Raw genomic sequence first — 20,742 nt, 5'->3', positions numbered from 1 at the left:
ATCTATGGACGTGGTCATTTATCAATACAATAATTAAAATATATTACAACTAATTGTTTTTACAACTAAAGTGGTTATGATAAATATCTAGATTATAAGTCCTACGACGTGTATCTTACGTATACCGTGTATTATACACGTATATACCGTATATTATACACGTATATACCGCAGTTTGTAGCTTGTGAGAAATAACTATAAATATAAAGATTGACGAGAAAAAGTGTGCCTGTGAAGGTCTAATTTCTGAATAAATGATTTGATTTGATTTGATTTTATATATTATACACGTATATACCGTAGGTAATACACGTATATACCGTATAAAATAAATAATAAATAAATAAATAACTTGTCACGTGTTCAAAGTACAAATGGAGAAGACACACCGCAACAAACTCCACTACAAAAAAATAGACGAGAATTTTTCGTGACTTTCAAAGTGAGCAGGAATGCGGCATAGTTTTTGTTTACCCATTCCATGACCGCCCATTGCAAAAGATACTTAACCAAAACCACTAAGCTTCTCATCAGCTTTTATATTTCTTAATTTATGTAAAGAGAACAATGGCTTGAGTAAAACGCGAGTGAAAGAAATAAAAAATAACGACGTCTCTTACCAACAAAAAGGTAGTATAAACAGATTATTACCACAACAGTAGTAAAAAACAAACTGTAGGAAATAAATACGCGATAAACGTGACAATTCCGTAAAACGTTAATTTAAGGCTGGGACGTAAACATCTAAACGGAATTTTAACGTCACTGCTCGTAAACTGGAGACGTAACAAAGATGGAACGAAATTAATGACCTAGACAGACATTAAACTGATCTAAAGGTAGTTGTGTTAGCAATAACACACTCGACATGACCACCACCTTGCTCCCGGTGATGGTAAACATCGTGAGGAAACCTGCACACTGGTTGACATTTTAGCTCCCTAGTGTGTATGCGACTACCTGCCACTTGATGGCGGTAAGTAGTCGTGAAAGTCACGTCAGATGCCTTTAGGCCACTTGAATAAAATCTGACACCAGTGTGAGCAATACCACACTCGATATGATGATGACTCGCTCGATATGTCAAAATTGTATCTTTTGTAAAATGTAATGCGCCATGTTTTACTAAGATCATTAATTCATTAATTCATTCGTTCGTATATTCATTCAATCATTATGAATGAACAACAAGGCAATTACAAAGATCACAGACATCCAATAAAATTAGAAGACATATTAGTCTTACCCTGCAATTCTCATAAGTGCTCTAAGAGAGATAATCTTTATGAATATTGAATGTCTTCAAAGAGCTTACTTTTATGAAATAATACAAAATGACTCCACAAAGGCTTTAGATGTTACGAGACGATTCAGAAGTCACACTTAGTTTGATTAAGAATCACATTAGAAATAAACATTATTATTAAAATATGTTTTGAAATTCTAATAGATATATTACACTTTGGTCACCACAAATTGAGTTCCCGAAGGGCGCAGGCGTCGAGGTAGACCACGAACATGATGGCAGGATTATTTAGACAGGTTTCGGCTTAGTTGGCAAAAAATGGCTCAGGATAAAGACCTTTGGAAGACTGACGGAGAGGCCTTTTCCCTGCAGTGGGACACAAAATACAGACTATGAAAATAAAAATAAACTAGATATATTAATCCATTTTCAGTAGTTTCGACCATTTGTCCCGGAAAACATCGTGAGTGAAAACCAACTAGTTGACAGATTCAGTTCACTAGTGTGTGTGCGATTATTTGCCACTACACGTGGTGGATACTCGTAAAAGTCGTGTCAGATACCTTTAGCAACAGCAATTTTAAGACAATGACAAATTTATGTGCTTTTTATTACAACTAGTTCTATTTTTACTCGTATATTTATTATCATCGAAATTTGTCTTAGAGATTTTATGTTTTAATAACAAACATCTTCACACAAATCCAATCTTTTGTATTGAATAGTCATGAATCTATATATAATATTATTAGTTGGTATAAGTTACTAGGTAGGAATAATAATGTTATAATATTAGAATGTACTTGGATAGTGGTAATAAAAGTTGACTTTTTTGTTTTGTTTATTGTTAGCAAAAAAGAATTAAAGAAGAAGTAGTGGCCTTGAAGAATAGCTTTTCATCTGTCATATATTTTCCGTCCTGTTTTATAGAATTACAGAGGTATTCAACAGAAGAACTTCCTCGCAAAACACAGGATTTATGCCCCGTCTGCGGCGGCTGCCGTGTTAATGTATGGACTAAACAGTGTAATTAATTAGACTGAAAACTTGGACAATAAAGCGAATTTAGTCGGTGAAGTTTCAACATTTTTCAGTAAAACTTTGTGGCTTGGTAGCATCGACATTAAAAAGTTAAACTTTCAAAAGTACTTTAGCTGAACTAAATTTAAGCGGATGCGTTCGGGGCTGTAACACCGCGTAACCCATATCAGCGTAAATTAACCATATTTTTTCTCAGATACGACTGTGGCTTTACAATCGTCAAACAGAAATTATGAAGTGGTCCTTTTCTAGGCGCCTATTTTATGCGAAGTAGAATTATTAAATACGAAATATGCCAATATGTATTTTAGTTTATTAACATCGTAAACAGGTCATACTAACCAAACGTATTGAGTGCCAACATTTTGTGGTATTGGAATGTGTTTTAATAAAAAAATGCATTATATAATAATTGTTTAATATGTTTTATACATACATCCACTTAGTTATAAAACACATAAAAACCCACATTAATTTGACATCTTTAAAGAGAATGCTGCGGCGAAAATTGGTTGCGCTATTTCTTCACCTGCACTTTAGAAATCAGCAGTAACATTATTTTTAAATAAACTTTTAACATCAATTAGTAACATAAAAGTAAGATTTATTAAATTTGAAATTAAAAATATTAATATTCGCTCCAAAATTGTTATTTTAGCAGGTTTTAGGGTTTATGGTATATTTAATTGCTGCATTTTGTTTCAGTCACATTCTGGATTTTAGCTCTGGATCATGACCTGAGACTGGTCCGAGAGCAACTGGCCTACGTGGCCCTGAGCGACCCAGCTGGTACCAAGGTTGCGATATGGGAAGAACTCTCCATGGACGAAGGTGAGACTTCAGTTTACGAGATAAATACATACTTCCATAGTAATTTCTATAGGTATGTGAAGGTATGTAGATTCAAATTAATTTATTGGTAGTCACAAGTGTTTAAAAAGGTAAGTTAAGTACAAGTAACGCCCTGCAAGGGCACAGCAAAAATGAGGGCAATTACAATTCAGTCTGTCTTGTCTCTCTGTCACGCTTTTACAACAAAACTACTGTGCCGGTCTCATAAACTAAATTTGGAAACAGTTTTGAGTTACGATATTACTTGACTTGCTTTGGAATCTCAATTTAATACTTTTTTAACTGCGTTAAAATGCTAGTTATAATAATAGACAAACATATGTATAACCTCTGGAATTACTATGAAATTCATGTTTGAATATGTAACTTCATATGTTACTAGTATTAGTGTTGCGAAAATGAACTCGAAAGTTTACAAAGTACTCGAGCGCCGGCTCAGCGTTTAAGAGCCGAATCGAGCACTATTACAACACTGTGTATTTTTTACGAAGCCTACTTGCAGTTGGTCGCTACGTCGACCTTTACTGCTTACCCGGAGGATATTTCCTCCGGATAAGCAGTAAAGGCGACAGTCACAAGGTCAGTACAGCCGAAACAGTAACAGCGCAAACTCCAGGTGTATTGCTCAGGATGCCGATGAAGGAGCTATTGAGAGAAGCGTCCTGGTGTCCTGTTAACCGCACTCGCCGGAATCGAGTGCGATTTCTGCCATTCGAATTACCCTGGGCCCTGCGATTATCTCTCGAGTTTTCGAAAAGGAAATACACTAGACGCAGCACTAGGTGCTTCAGACATACACATTCGAGTGTGAAAGTTGTCGCTATCGGAAATTGAATCTGTCAGATAACAATGGGAGCAGAGGGCGTTACAAGAAAACGCTTTTACCCGAGATCATAGGCTACTGAACTGCTGTTTGCTACGGCGAACTAAACCCGCGCTATGTGGAGTTAACTTGATTTTGATTTTAGAGGTTTTATGAGAGTATTTTCTTTTATTGACTCGCTAGTAGACCAAACGCTTCCATCGAAGTCTAAGTAAAGTAATTGTTTGATGAAAGAAGCAATATATATATATATATATATATATATATATATATATATATCAATATATTTTAGTTTTATTTACATAATTTTTTTATATATTGTAATTAACTTTTTAAATATATTTTGTTTTATCTTAGAACGCATAAACATAAAATTATTTTCCTAAATAAACACGTGCCTGATTTGGAAGTATACAAATAAAATCATGACATTATGCGTGATTATTTAACCAAAACCGGCTTGTTTAGTAAAACATTAAATGCAATTAGAATAGAATTCAACAAAATGAAATAAGCGAATAGAATTTGAATGCAAATTCTCTTCGGTTTGATCAATTTCTAATGCATGAGTGCGGTCTGCCGCGTGCACACTCCATTGATTAACAGCTCATACACTATTGATAGGAGATCCAATATTGTTGTCAACTTGTTGAATAATAAGGCTAGGTTCAAATCTATTTCTGAAAATTTTATTAAAAGTGCTGACCTTTTGAATCGATAATAAGTTTGTGCTTCACATGAATTTGAACGAGATTAAAAATATACGAAAATAAAAATGGTGGTGGTGTAATGGTTAAGACGCCCGCCTGTGGATCGAAAGGTCCCAGGTTCGAATCCTACTCGTGCCACATGAGTTTGTATACCAATCTGACTCATGTATAGTAGTTTTCATCGTCCACCACTTGCTTCCGGTGAAGGAAAGATAATCCGAAGAAGGAGTGATGAAACCTGCACACTGGATGATTCTTATTAACTTGTGTGAAAACAATGGCAAACCACGCCATTAATAATGCCAAGAAAGTTGTTGTGTATGTTTCATTCCACGTAATAACCACGACCATCAGCCATGAGGAATACGACTATGAAGAAGAAGAAAGAATAATAATACCAACCTTTTTCGCCATGGGTCTGCCTGCTCTATTTTGCCATAATTCAAATTACGGTGTATGAACACCGCAAAAATCTATAGCTACAAATGTTCAACAGCTTTGTTACAAATGTTCAACAGCAAAATCTTTTATATTCAACTAATTCTTGACCAACACTGTTTGAATGAGTTTCTTTCGGCATTTCTTCTCAGCAGTGGCCGTTCCGAAATGCTAGTAGTTTGTAGCTTTGGTAAACATCATTTAATTTAGAATATATGACGTGAAAAAGTGCCTGTGAAGGCCTAATTTCTGAATAAATGATTTGATTTTGATTTTTGATTTTGACAATAAATAAATAACATCTTTACGCCATAAGTTTCAAACTCCAGATTCTAAAAAAAAAAACATTCATGCAAGTTTATCAATACTGGCCATTTACCGAAATAATAAATAAAAAAATAATTAAAAATAGAATCGCTCTGAAAAATGTGAAAATTATTTTGGCGGATTAAAATTAACAACATTTTTAGATTTCATTTGTAATTTTATGATAATATCAAGATTCATCAGAGTACCTACAAGCAGTCCAACGTAAGATTTTTTTCATATTTTATCTTAGAACAATAATAAAGTAATCATAAATTTATCTTCAATCGGATTGTAATAATACCCTATGTCCATTCAAAGGAAATGGAACTTCTGGTTATTGTTAGGTAACATGATCACGACAATATTTCCAGCTAGAGGCAACAATAACAAAATTATTATAGTACAGTATTATAGTAGCAATTAGTGCGAGATTGTACTACAAGCCAGAGTAGGGAGGTCTCCTCCTCACCCGCGATGTAGGTGTTAGCAAATAAAAGTGTCAATCCACTTGTTTCTTTGTTGCAAATTTGTAATTATTATTATTTACATTTTACCTACCTATTCCTGAGACTATGTGAAATATTGTATTTTATATTATCTTACTAGCGGCCCGACCCGGCTTCGCACGGGTGAAAAACATTATAAATTATACAGCTAAACCTTCATCTGGAATTACATTATCGATTGGTTTGTTAGAAAAACGCACGAGAGAACTTTGTTTTATAATAAGGAAGGATAATGATACTAGCTGCGCCCAGGGGCTTCGCTCCCTTGGGAATTTTCGGATAAAAAACATATAGGTATGTTATTCCAGGTTATATTCTACCCGTGTATCAATTTTCATAACAATCGGCCCAGTAGATTTTGCGTGAAAGACTAACAAACATACACATACACATATACACAAACATCCTCACAAACTTTAGTAGGTTAGTATCCAACTTTATTCATACGAGGTTGACTGAGGAAATATTATAATTTTTAAGTTAGAAGTGTTTCCTTATTTGTTTAAAAAAAAACAAATAAATACATAACATATATATCGACGCGGTGATAATTTAAGCGAATTAAAAAAAAATGTCGTTCCTTTTCATATAATATTTTAAACCCTGCAGCTCTGACCACAGTAGCCTATATTTGACCCCAGGTCATAAAATATATATATTCTATATTTTATCAAAATCATCCAGGCAATTTAGCTGTGAAAGCAAGACAGACAAGCAGACTTCTGCATTTATAATATTAGTACGGAAGTATGGATTTTTTTCTGTTTTAATCCATCATATAGATGAATTCATCAACAATAATAGGCAGTGGATCGGTTTTGAGAATCAAACCGCTGCCTATTATTGTTTAGTAGAGAGTGACCTTAAACAAGTGAACAAGTGATCGCGTAGATTAAGTTATAATCGTGAATAAAGACAGTTGACAGTTGTCGTATCAAATGTCTTTTCATATAATACACTTGTTTGTTCTTGCAAATTAATAATGTTATTAGGTATATGGTAAAAAGAACTAGCATAATAAAACATATACCTATCCACCTAAAAGAAATAAACTATCAATTTTGAACATAACAGTACTGAAATTTAGTGATAATAGTGCTAAAGTAGCGATGTAAAACCTTGATACTTAAAGATCGTGTGTGTGGGTAACTTACACTCATTGATTTCTGCTGCCTAATTGTAGTGTTTGTGTGTATTTGCATTGTTTTCCGGTTGAAATGGTGAGAGAGGCAGTGTAATTACAGTGTACTGTGGCAAAATACCCCAAAAGAGATAATATTTTTGTCCATCCTAGTATTGCAGGCGTCCATAGGCTGCGGTGACCATTTACCATCACGTTTGCTTCATGTCTGTTTGCTGGTGGTATATAACTTCTTCTTTCAGTGATATCTTCATTGAAGGTCGGCAATCATAAATGTGATCTGTATCTTGGAAACGGCTGCTTGAAACAAGGATCGCGTACTATTGTTGTACCATTGGTGTTTCTGCCACGAAATTCTTCTCTATCTAGACATATTGCTTTGTACAAGTTGAAGGAGCTCATATTTATTGTTTCGCATTCGTACGTCATAACTAATATTATAAATGCGAAAGTAAATTTGTTTGTTACCTCTTCACGCTTATACTCAACCAATCTTCTTGAAATTTTTTATCATGTAGTTTGAAATATGCAGAAGGATATGAGGTACCTCATATCCTTTCATCTCGGAAAATTAACGCGGGCGAAGTCGCGGGCAAAAGCTAGTATAACATAAAAATTACCTTCCATAAGAGAGAAGTGCGGTGTGACAATTACATTACATACAAACTTTAGACCTTTAGAACTAAATAAATAAATTTTAGGACAAATCACACATATTGAGCTAGCCCCAAAGTAAGTTCGAGACTTGAGTTATGGGATACTTCAACCATACCATATTTTAAAACAAATACACATATAGATAAACATCCAAGACCCGGGCCAAGGGAAAAAGATCATTTTGACCCGTCGCATCATGACCCAACCGGGGATTGAACCCGGGACCTCTCGGGGGCAAGCACTTTACCATCGCGCCAACGAGGTCGTCAAATTTTATAATATTTCAAACCTAATATTTCAAAGCATAGACAAATCGCATCTCCCGCGCCTCCGCAAGGCACTACGAGCTAGTAAAAGCCTATGCTCGTCATACTCTGCCAACCCCTGTCAAATTCTGATAGATTGGATTCCCTTACTCGTGTGATTGACTTATAACTGACGAATATTTCATCCGATATCTTATATGTTTTATGAGAGTAGTTTATTATGTATGTTCCGTATATTATTAGTATCCGATATAATATCAATTAGTATTCCAAATTGATTCTTGTTGATTGGCGAATCAAATGAAATACATATCTGATTTATTGATTAAGTGTTACATGAAAAAATAAATTATAACGTTGCCTAAAAGTTAAACATACACATACTTCTTTCAGTCTTATTATGCTTTAAAAAGCACAGAAGAATCGCCAAATTACCCTATGTGTTAACACTGCGAGAGACTACGTTCATTTAAGCTCTTTTTTCGTCCTCATTTACTCTGTATTGTCTATTGCTTGCGTCTGTATATTTTCGAAAATTATCGACATACTTTTAGGGTCTAATCTCGAAGATCCTGAAGCGCAACTAATTCCACAAAACACTTTTAATAAAAACTATTAGGAAACTCGAATGGAGACTGTAAATAGAATCCAAAGGGAGACAGAATAGACAAAAAAACCACTTCTCAACGATAAGACCATTAAGTAGTCAAGTCATGGATGTATCCATCGAAACCAAATACGGACCTTTTATCCTCAAATCCAACATACGAGTAGACACTATAAGTTTTTGCCACGGCAATGACATGTGACTTTAAGAGGGTTCGTATAATTAATCAAACTCGGAACCAACCCGGCTCACGCGTATGACGTCACCTCTGTGACATTAATAATTTTGTTTTTGTTACTGATAGTTTTCGCGAAAAGTAATATTTTACTCGAACGTGTGAGATCCTTTGAGACAAAAAAATATAAGATTCAGATAGGTATTTTGTTGTGGCTTCAAACCATGGAACTTGTAGGTGGAGTATCTAATACTAATTCCATGCTTCAGACACTCTTGTATCTGAAGACCTATCTATGTTGTTGACTATTATGTTGTTGTTCAAGCCAGTCAAGGTTCTTGATATTTAAATATCGAGCCCGTAAATTTTACCAATTTTTTTTCAACCAATTTCATCATGTAATTTATATACTAGACGTTTACCATTTCAAAATGACGTCTAATTTACATTTAAATTTCATTACACATTAAATTCATAATCGTCTTTCGTTCTTGTTCTGAAACCATAAATAACTTTCAAGTTCTCATTTCTCCCAGAAAGAAGATTTGTTTTAAGAACATAATCATAATCACGTTTCGTAACTCAATTGGGCCAAAATCAATATTTTCCCACGTTTTAAATGAGCTGATGTTTGCTTAAAACGATTTATCAAAATGGAAAGCAAGGGCTGGGTAAGACATGGAAATTCTTTCAAGGGATCGCTCTGGCTTTACCTGACGTATTCAGCTTCTAACCCCCTAATGCGATAACAGAATATCCCCGCTGGGTACACAATAGAGATTTTTTGGCTGATATAACGAATGACAAATGGTTTTGGAAAGTTTTTTTTTGTAGTCTAAAGGTACTTGCGCTAAGTGTATATTTTTGGCAAGCACTATTATAGGTACTATACAAATTGCTAATGTATAAAAAAAGCCATGCTGTATATTAATACACATCAGGATGACTTTTTATATACATTGAACTTTTCGTATGGTACAAGACAGCTGATCCTCAATTACATTTTCCTCGAGTTAGGTATTCGATTTTATATGGAATAGCTGGTTTTTTTTTCTCGATTTTAGGACAGCCACATTACAAAGAGTTGTTCAGTATCATGGACTTAGCATGTAGACAAAGGAATACCAATGTTTAAATAGTCATCCTGTATGAATTATGTATGTTTGCTTGTATATTAAATTCGTATGTTTGTACGTTTGTTCCAGGAGTCCGCAAACTCAGTGCTATCCTTGCGACTGGTGCTCGCACCGGCACTTGGAAAATCGAAGCTCGATGTGGTGGAGGTTCTGCCGTGGTGGACCTCACCGTTGGTACTAAGGTACATCATAATTACATTCTATTATTGTCGTAGGTTTGTCCAAAAAGTATTTATATATTCTAATTTTGATACAATATAAGCCGGCTTATATTGTCTCTCTTTGTTCATCGGTTTTAGAATATGACCACACCATATCCTTCCTTGGACGTGGTACTTAGCGATTAAAGGACACATCAAGTCTTGATAGCTTATAGGTAACAACAGCGTTCCCAACGAGTTTTGAGTTTGACCTCAGGCAGGCGTCTGTTTGGTTACTTTTTCCACTGATCCCAGGTTTTACGGTGTAAATGAGAATGTACCCCGAATGCAAATGAGAAAGAGGGAAACAATATCTTTTTTCACCAGGTGGGCAGTACAGCACCGGCCGCCCCGGCAGCGGAACAGCATTACGTTGAGCTCCGATTTGCTGATAGCATGCGCAGACGCTACAAGCCTGGACTGCCTTTTGTTGGACGGGTATGTTTTATCTTCTTCTAACTTACTCCTCTAATCTCCACACAAGTAATCATTTCAGATTCTTTCCACATACTGTTGAGAATAATCCCCTCGTTCATGTCATCTAAGTAATAATCATACGCTAAAACAAAAGCGAAACGCGAGCGTCATTAAGCTTCACGGGTGATATAACTATATGTTCTCCTATTCCTAGCCAGATCCAGTCGATCTCATGAATAAGTACTTAGCAGCTGTCATGCCTTGCTTCATTTTTCTGCCGTAAAAAGGAATCAGGGACAACAAACTTCCAACATTCTTATTCTTTTCAACAAAATGCCAATATCCAATGCCCTGGGTATTTTTTTTTTCTTTTTCTTAATCTATGGGTAACAGTGACGTTGATATTCCGCCGGTAACATACACATGTGCGTACAAATATAAAAACATTACATTGAAGGTATCATAGTAAAATAAATATAAATCTTGAATAGATTTTGAAATATATCTTGAATTTAAATTATTACATTGCTTACCTGTTCATGCGAAATCATGTAAAAATAAAATTTGATATTTTAATGAGATCCAACGTTAAATATAAAATACATGGCGCAATAAAAGCGAAAGGAACGAACAAGTCTCAATATCTATTATTTTCATTTCCTTAAATGCCAAGAAGAAATCCAACTATGGCCATTGTGATATTCCTTCAGTCGCGTCGTAGTATTGCTTTTCTTTTTTTATTTACTTCAAAAAGAATTCCACCTTTCAGCGAGAGAAATAGTATAAAAATACTGAAATTCTGAAGTGTTTTTCTGGTTTTAAAAATACCTGTTTTTCTTAGATACCTTTGAGGGTTCGTGCAAGTGATATTGACAAGCCAGATTATAGTGTTTTGTGGTAATAATAACAATCCTGTATAAATTGCATTTAACTGTAAAAAAAGTTGATTCTTTACCACATTGATATGACTAAACAACTACGTATTAATATAATTTGATGCTTTTTTGAGATTAATATATTATTTAATTGTCAATTGTAGATAATCTGTAATAACCTCGGTTGTTTTGAAAAAAAAAAGCATTGCATTTATTATCAAAATTCGTAGTATTATTATTATTTTCCAATTATTTTCCATACCGAAAATTAAAACTTTGAATGTTTTATTTTATATAGACATTTTTTAAAGTAACTCGGCGTTCTTCCTCTAAGTTTAAGCCATCCCAAAACTAAATTGTCAGTTTGAAAATTGCCCTTTGTCAGCACAGGTTTGGAAGTAGGCCAGCAAACGTCAGCTGACTCTTAATTGAGAGTTAAGTCGACTGAACCTTTATTAGCAGAGAAGCGACTGTGAAATCCTTATCTGTTCGCACTTATTAAACTGAATGACTAGGTGGAAAAGCTTTTTAAATGCTGTAAGGCTTTGAGTTTCAATTCGTATCTTTTTTATTTTTTTTCTGATCGTTAGCATTACTGAAACTAAATATTCATATATTAGTAGTTAGTTCATATAAACAGTCGGTGTCTTAAGTTCAATTGATTTTCCGTTAAAAACAATTAAACATGATATAAAGTTGAGAGAAAAGGAATAATAGGAATGTGGACTGCTAGGTTCCAAAGCTATATGGCTTAGATGGGAACTGGTAGAAAAACGCTAAGAAAGATAATTATATAAATCTTTGAAATGCTCAAAGAATAAACTAATTTGTGAAGAAATAAAAAAGTAAATAAAACAGAATAATGCAGTTTATTAGTTCTGTATAACAGTTAAATATTCGTATATTCAAAGTTTCACTCGAAATTTCATATATCTGTATTAATATCCGGTTAAACAAAAACTTTTTTAACATAACTATTACATGTATACACTTAAAAATTTACTTATCTGAGGATGTTCGTGGGATTTCTTATACTTAAGTAAAGTTTAAATTCGCTAAAGTATCGTAAAGTTGCGCTTCTCCGGTGGAGATAAGGCATTTCTAGCAAATACGTTGAGACGTATTGTTGAAAATAAGACTAGAAATAAGAAATAGTTTGCTTTAAAATATTCACCGTATTTTTGGTATTCACACGACACTAATATTAGTGTACCTATAGTCTTTCAAAGGAATCTATGCTAGAACTTTAAAAGTAATTCGAATTTTCAATTGCATTACACTTCATTCTAGGCCCTACTTTAAAAAGAAAAAATTTTCGCCGAAACGGTACTCCGAATACGATACTTTGTTTTACGCCCCAGATATGGTACTTTACATACAGATATGGTACATACATAAATACCCTATTTTACCATGTTTTCACAGGTGGAAGCAATGAGCACAGAAAAGCGTGTGAGAGTCCGCGTCAAGTTGTATGACGATAAGACCGACATCTACAGTCAAGACATCGACATGTCGACAGGAGAAGGCGGATTCATAGTCCCAACCGTCATGGCCGACGCACCTTATGTAAATCTGCAGGTAAGTTTATCAGAGCCATTGTACCATTTACATTATCTGTCGTCGCGTCTATTGATGAAAAACCCTGACACGTTGAATAATCAAATTCTTACTTCATATCAAATTATCCTATCACGACTTTTCAAAAACAATTTAACTTTTAATTACCAAAACCAGAACCAGCCATTAGTTAAAGTCGATGTGCGGTAGACATACTTACATACATCTCAGTACAGCATAGAAATATAAACTTTATTGGAATGTGAATAGGATTTAAAATGTACATGACGAAGTTAAAGCTCCAAATTCGGCTTTTTTGATCTTTAACAAGAAGAAATAAGGCATAAAATCCCATAACACATGTAGCATATATTCCGAGGTGAATTGGACATCCAAATTAGGCTTCTTTGATCTCTAACTAAATGGGTTAAGGTGTAAAGTCCAATGAAACGTATGCCACATATCCTGAGATGAGCTGAAGGTCCAAATTGGCCTTTGGCGCCTCGAACCTAATTTTCTTTAATCGCGTCATTAATTGGCCCCAAAACTTGTGAAACTCCAATACCCCTGGGCCAGGATTCCCTGTTCGTTTTCAGAATACAAATGGGCAGATTTCTACGTCCATTGCTTCTATTTAAGGTCTGTAATCCAAGGTTTTACTGATAAACGCTTACTTGGTATTGGTTCTATTGAATTTGTATTCGAATCACAGAATCAGTTTAAAGTTGGTAGTTTTATGGATTTTCTCCTACTTATACAAGTAAGGTCACTAACCATTTATTAATAGTACTAATATCTTTATTATATGTCGGTAGTAGATAGCTACAAACAAGTATTTCTGCACTTATATAAAGATATCTGTAGATTCAATGTAGATTTCAATAGTGGGAAATCAAAAGGTTATTGGAATGCCTTTTTTTGTCACGATTAAAATCAAGAATAGCGTCATAGATTTTTTAAGGCAATAAATAATATTCTTTTGTGGCGAAAAAATCTGAAATGTTTGAAACCACCTTTTCACTTCATGTTTTGTGTTCTAAAACTAACAAATGTGTAAATAAATCCAAATTCTAAATTCAACTAAGGATGATATACACATGGAATTAGTAGATACTGTTAAGTACTTACTAAATCCGTGGATAGATATACATAACTTATTGTCATCAAAAAATTACTTTATACTAAGTCTACTGCCGACATCCAAAGCGCAGGTGAAGAAGAAGCGGCGCAACAAACTTCACCGCAGCCTTTTCTCCAAATAATAAATATGTGTCTTATAATATAAACAAATGTACTAACGTGTTTTATATATAATTTAATTAAGTAATAAAGCAGTTTTGCAATATTATATGAGTTTCTACATAAACATACAAAATTGATTACAAATTAATTGATTTTGACATCCCCTTTATTGAATAAGTTTGAAACTCATCGGAACTTGTACATAAGCAATATATCAAAACAAGTAAAACGCTTGGAGATTGGCAAAATTTACGATATGTTATGGGATACAAATTGGAGATGAAAATGTGATTTGATGGAAATGTGTCTAAAGTTTCAGAATTTTCCAAATTAAGGGTCGCAAATATATCTAATTCTGAAACTTTATTTTTTATGAAATGTATCATCGTGACGATTCGTTATATTATTTTCAACCATAGGTATAACTCTAAAAAATAATATATGTAATAATATTATATGTTTCATATCATTTTTATATATTTATATTTTTGTAGTTCATATTAATAATTGTAATATTATGCTTTATGTATAATATTTAAGTTTATCGTATCATATTTGAATCTCTTTTTCTTGTACACGCCATGCCTCTTTTTTTTTTCATTTTTCTTTCGCGTGTAGAAGTACCTAGGTTTAGGTACCTTGTACTTAGGTTCCTATTTGTAACTTTAATATTTACACTGTTATGTTGTGTACATATTAATATGTATATATCACTTTTAAAGTTTAAAGAAATATAAGGTAATTTTTCGATAGCAAAAAATACAGAAACTAGACAAGAAAAAAAAAACACAATTTTTTTTATTACCACGTAGTTGAAAGGGATAAATTCAAAACTATCATCGTACAATCGAATCCAAAATTCATTGGGTCGGAACTAATTATAAGTCCAAGTGGATATCACGCCTAATATTACATACATGGATCCGGGACTAAGTGCTTTTAGGCCCGATGGCTGCCCCATGAATTATAATGTAAATTGTGACGGATCTCAACTTGGTATAGGGTGAAAACCACAGACTCATATATTAGTGAAAACTGTGGTCGATATTTTGGGCCTTTCAGCGTAGATTACTATATTGTTAGCTATCACCCGTGGCTCTGACGCCAGAATAATACTATGCTGGCGTCAGAGCCACGGTGTTGAAATGAATCGATTATTCTATGATAATGTGAAGGAAAGGTTAGTAAACCATGTGTCTATTAAAATTATTCAATAGTGATCATTTTACTTTAGTAAAATAAATAAACATTTTCAATGTTTATTATTTTAATTGACTGAAATGCTTGCGCTTTTTATAGTATACATGTAACATACTGAACATATAGCGTTAAAAATAGTTTTTCACAAATTATTGGATAGGTCTAACTGACCAATTCCATCAGGCCAATTTATTTTGCAGTTAGTTCTGTCAAAGTACAATTTGATATTTTATCAGAAAGCGATGAAACAGGACCTTAATATTTATTTTCATGGATGGTTAATAGATGATTGATGGGTTATCAATTGGTTAAAATTTTTTGAAATAATACTATCATAAAAGTACTTTCTACATAAATCGCTGATCAATATATTTACCTTCTCAAGTCCCACACATATAATGTCTTAGCCTATTTGCTAATGGCTTCGCGTTCATCCCAAATTAGTCTGGTTATTGCCGGCTAACAAGAGGGAAATTTTGCACAAATTTAATTATAACCCAAGACTGACGCTTTGTGGCATGAGCAATTTGCTAGTGAAAAGTTTGTAATTGTGTACTTCCGACATCATATCCATTACGATAAAGTTAATCACTTACTTAATTAAACTCTATAAAATTCTTTAAAAAATACTAGTATTTAAATACCATTGAAATACAATATATCATAATATGGCTATTGAAAGTTTTGATGAATGACCCTAATACACAGTTTATTCACGTCTTCACGCTTTATCTACACAACCAATCGTCTCGACATTTCTCATACGTAAATAATTAAAAATATTTTAATAATACATACATTTTTAATAATACTTTCTATAGAAATATTTTTTTAATACTTGTATTGTCATGATAAATAAAATTAGGTTTCTGCTCAAAATACAACTGTATTTGGCATCGAGTAAGAATTTATTGTGATTAGATACTTCTTATATAAAAAAAAAACTTGCTATCTATTTTTTTTTAAGTTAAAAAATTACATGAGCATGTCGTAAATCAACTTCGGAACTAATCATTGGCCCTTTACGCCCCACCGCTCCATTTTTTTATTTCCAAAATGACTTCCATTATTCACATCTCGACAACAACCGGATTAAGAAAAGTTATGGCCCCTATGTAAGCAGTTTTAGGGTCAGGTCCTTGGGATGTTTGGTTATGTTTAATAAAGACCACAAAATCAAAACACAACCCCTTATATGACGTAGATTAAATTATGTCGGAATTACACCACCATTATTAAAATAGGTTTTGAATTTGTCTGCAAAAACGTTAGCATTGAATATCGTAATACATTGTATATCAAATTTCATTAAAACTGGTTCAGCGATTAAGCTGTGAAAGCGAAACCGACAGACTTTCGCATTTATAATATTAGTATGGATATGGATGTATAGAGATAGGATTGCAACACAGTCGAAGATATAATAAGTATAATGCGTGTGTAATACTGTACTATATAAATAGTAGTAGTATCTAGATGGTATAAATATTATTATTTAAGTTGTCGGGGTAATAATTATAAAAAAAGAAATATATTAGGACAAATCACACAGATTGAGCTAGCCCCAAAGTAAGTTCGAGACTTGTGTTATGGGATACTAACTCAACGATACTATATTTTATAACAAATACATATATAGATAAACATCCAAGATCCGGGCCAATCGGAAAAAGATCATTTTCCATCATGATCCGACCGGGGATCGAAGCCGGGACCTCTCGGTTCAGTGGCAAGAACCTTACCACTGCGCCACCGAGGTCATCAAAATTTCTTCATTACATTTTTAAAACCTCTTTATTGTATTTCGAACGAAGAATAGAAAAAAACAACAAGATTTTATTTGATGTATGTTTTGACGCAGTCAGCCCCGGAGCTGAATAAGTAGTTACCTGTATGTAACAAAAGTATTAAATGTTGTCTGATAATAATAATATTTTAATTAATAAGTGATCACAATCGCTACAGTACTTTTAATAAAAGTAAGAATATATTTTATTCACCTACTCATTATATTCCAAAGTTACTGCCCAAGCGCTGACTGACATTTATCCTAAATCCTGTCCTGGTTTTAACATTTTTGCGCGCCCTTCCATCAAATCCTTCGTGTTTTTTCATCGGCAGACATTTTTTCAGAGAGATTTTCCGCTCAAAGCTTAATTCGGTCAGATAAATTATACCAAGATAGAGACAAATAATCCCCACTCCATTAAATCTGAAAAAAGTGAACGTTTTTAAGAAATTAGCTAGCTAATCTTAGCTTGGGTTAAAAGGAGATTGCGATGGAGAAAAATATACGTGACCTTTTACGTTTTCATAGTATTACGGATCGTAACTTCCGGTTCGATGGTTTATTAGATATTCAAATGCTTCCAAAAGTAATATTTTGATTTTTCATGAAAGTGACCACAATCTCACATATAATAAAGTTTCTGACCAAACTAATTAAGATACATTTTTCAATTTAATTTTTGTTTTTCCAGCTTTTCAAACTCTTGTTATTATATAATATAATAGAATTAACTATATTGTTGTTACTATAGTTAAGATTGTGACTGATAGATACTCTTCGTTTTTATGTATTTTTACAAATATTTAGGAGGTTTAAACAAAAGCTACACGTATATAAGATATTGGATGTTACTCAGGGCTTCGCTGCCGTGGGAATTTTGAGATAAAACATAGCTCATAGCAATCTTGGATAATGAACCTTTCTAATGGGGAAAGAATTTTTGAGATCAGTTCGGTAGTTTCGGAGATTACCCGCCTCAAACATACAAACTCACAAACGCCATAACCTCTTTATAATAATAGTATTCATTTATTTATCCTTTACGGAGTTGAAGTAAATAACATATTGTTAACTTAGAATTAATAAAATATAGATACAAAACCAAAATAGAAGTTTTAAATAATGAAAAGTTATAGACAAATACAGACATTCAAAACTTGAAATTGGAATCAGAATAGTAAATGCTCTTCAGCACCGATTGGCACCGAATGATTAGCTGTCATGACCACACAGCAGCTTGGTTTGAAGCTGTGAGCTAGTGATAGACAGTTTGTTATGAAATATTTAACTAGCTGTGTTTGTTCGTGAAATATCAACTATACTACTAATACCTATGGACATTTTAAAGAAAGTATATGAACTTTTATTACAGCAATTCTAATTAAAATGTGGCACATGATATATAAATATGTAGCTATTAAAAAAACGCTATATTCGTGTTTATACTCTTTGTTTTTATACGCAATCTTGTAATAGTAAGAAAACAGTGGATGAAAGCAATAAATATAGGTTGTAATAATCTTACCTACACGATTAGGCAAGGATAATCATAATGACCTAAATCTAATCTACTAAGTAGTGTTTAGGTAAACCTAACCACTATAATAATAATATGACCTAATGGACTATAATAATATGACCTATAAAGGTCATATTATGACTATACATAACATCCATTTGGTACTATGTATCAAGTGAATTAATTCACAAATTTTGGAAAGCTACTGAGACAGTACACATTTAAATCCCGTCAGATTGATTACGGCTGGAACAGGGTCTCAGTGAGAGCTCGACGTCAATTAATGATCTTGAGGTCTGACCGTCGAAGCCGGACGAATTGATTCCAGACTAAATTTCAGCTTTGTGGAGTACGGTGCACACGGTGGGAAACTGTAGCACAATTATGTCATATTCTTACCCTTACATATTATATATAGAAAGACCTTTTCCGGTTGTCTGTCTGATAAACTCAAAAACTACCGGACAGATTTTTATAAGGTTTTCACCAATAGAAAGAGCGATTCCTGAGGAAGGTTTAGGTGGATAAATATTATACCATAGCGAAGCTGCTAGTAAGTGATTATAACATACGAGTAATCCATACTAATATTATAAAGAGGAAAGATTTGTTTGTAATGTAAAAACTACTAGACCGATTTTGATAATTTCATCAAAATCGGTCTAGTAGTTAAACACAGATATAGACGAAATCTTCAAGAGTGACATAGGCTACTTTTTTAAAATTATATTTTTACCCCGGCGAAACAGGGGCGGGCCGTTATTATAAATTATTCTTACCTCTAGATAAGAAGGATAAAAAGTGGAGGATCTGCGCAACGAACAGTGATGGATGGCAACGTAGAACCTTGCCCACCAGTGGAACTCCATAAGCTAATGAAAAAAAAAATCATTAGAATTAACGTTCCAGGTGATATAATTTTCAGTCAATATAAAAACCTATAGTAAATTCATTTGACCGAATATTTTCATTGTGTTGCATCATTCGGTCTATTTTCAGACAAAAAATAGAGAAAGACACTTCAATTTTATACTCTTGTTTACCACTAAAATGGACCAATCGGCAAAATAGATTCCTTTTCTAGTTTGTTCGTACACTGACTATCACTTCCAAGCTGATTGTTATTTTCCCTGCTAAATTGATGAAAAATAAGCAAAGACAAAGATTTTATTTTTTCAAATATGTATATTTGAAAAAATATGGGTTTACATTATTATGCAAATTTAAATGGAGAGCACGCTATCATCCCGCAAAACAAAATCGAATAAATAAAAGTAACTAAATTAAATAAATTTTCATCTATCATTAAAAAAAATATTTTACTTAAACTAAGTGAAACTACTGAGATTTGAAAACATATCTACTTGCTTATTTATTTGGATTCTGTTGGGGCCTTTAAATAATTTACTATAAAATTTCCGCTTGTGTGGATTATGTCTCGTGAGATAGCCATTCTGGCTGTCTGTCTGTTCATAATTGATTCCTCGTTAATTTGATTTACTAATCAATCAGATTAAAGTCTGTTTAAGCAAATTATATTCTAACTACAACAAGAGGTGGTGTGTGACTTAGTGCTTAACTCTTGTGTCGTCAAAACAATAATTTGAATATTAATTTTATTTATTTAAGAACTTCATTGCACATGCAAAATTACAAAAAAAAAGTACAAAAGGTGGACTTAACGCAATATGGCATTCTGTACCAAATATAAATACTAATTTATGTAAAAGTTTATACAATCAGACTAGCTGCACCCGCGATTTATCATTCGTTGTAAATATTTAAACATTGTATTTTTTTTTACAAATATCTAGTTACGCTTTTAATTTTATACACGTAGCACTATCTACTTTATAAAGTCACAATTTTAACCGTAATCGTAATCTTACGTAAGTACGCGATTCCTACACGTACTTTTGAGATAAAAAGTGTCCAAGTTATCAGCTACCTCAACACCAAATTTCATAAAAATTGTTAACAGTTATTTGGGCGTGAAGAAGTAATATATACTCAAAATCTTTTGCCTTTTTTAT

General features: G+C 33.2%; 1 protein-coding gene across 1 annotated transcript in view; it reads left to right on the top strand.

Annotated features, from left to right (window-relative positions):
- The window catches only part of LOC128672727 (C3 and PZP-like alpha-2-macroglobulin domain-containing protein 8), a 169,529-nt gene that overhangs the window by 94,288 nt on the left and 54,499 nt on the right, over nt 1–20,742 (top strand). The window contains exons 5-8 of the mRNA XM_053750068.1: nt 2,993–3,118; nt 9,977–10,089; nt 10,435–10,545; nt 12,825–12,980. Of these exons, the coding sequence (XP_053606043.1) occupies nt 2,993–3,118; nt 9,977–10,089; nt 10,435–10,545; nt 12,825–12,980 (506 nt within the window). The remainder of the gene's footprint in view (nt 1–2,992; nt 3,119–9,976; nt 10,090–10,434; nt 10,546–12,824; nt 12,981–20,742) is intronic.

Source organism: Plodia interpunctella, chromosome 9 (assembly GCF_027563975.2).
Source record: "Plodia interpunctella isolate USDA-ARS_2022_Savannah chromosome 9, ilPloInte3.2, whole genome shotgun sequence".
In the NCBI taxonomy this organism is placed as follows: Eukaryota; Metazoa; Arthropoda; class Insecta; order Lepidoptera; family Pyralidae; genus Plodia; species Plodia interpunctella.
This window is presented reverse-complemented; position numbering and strand designations above follow the sequence as displayed.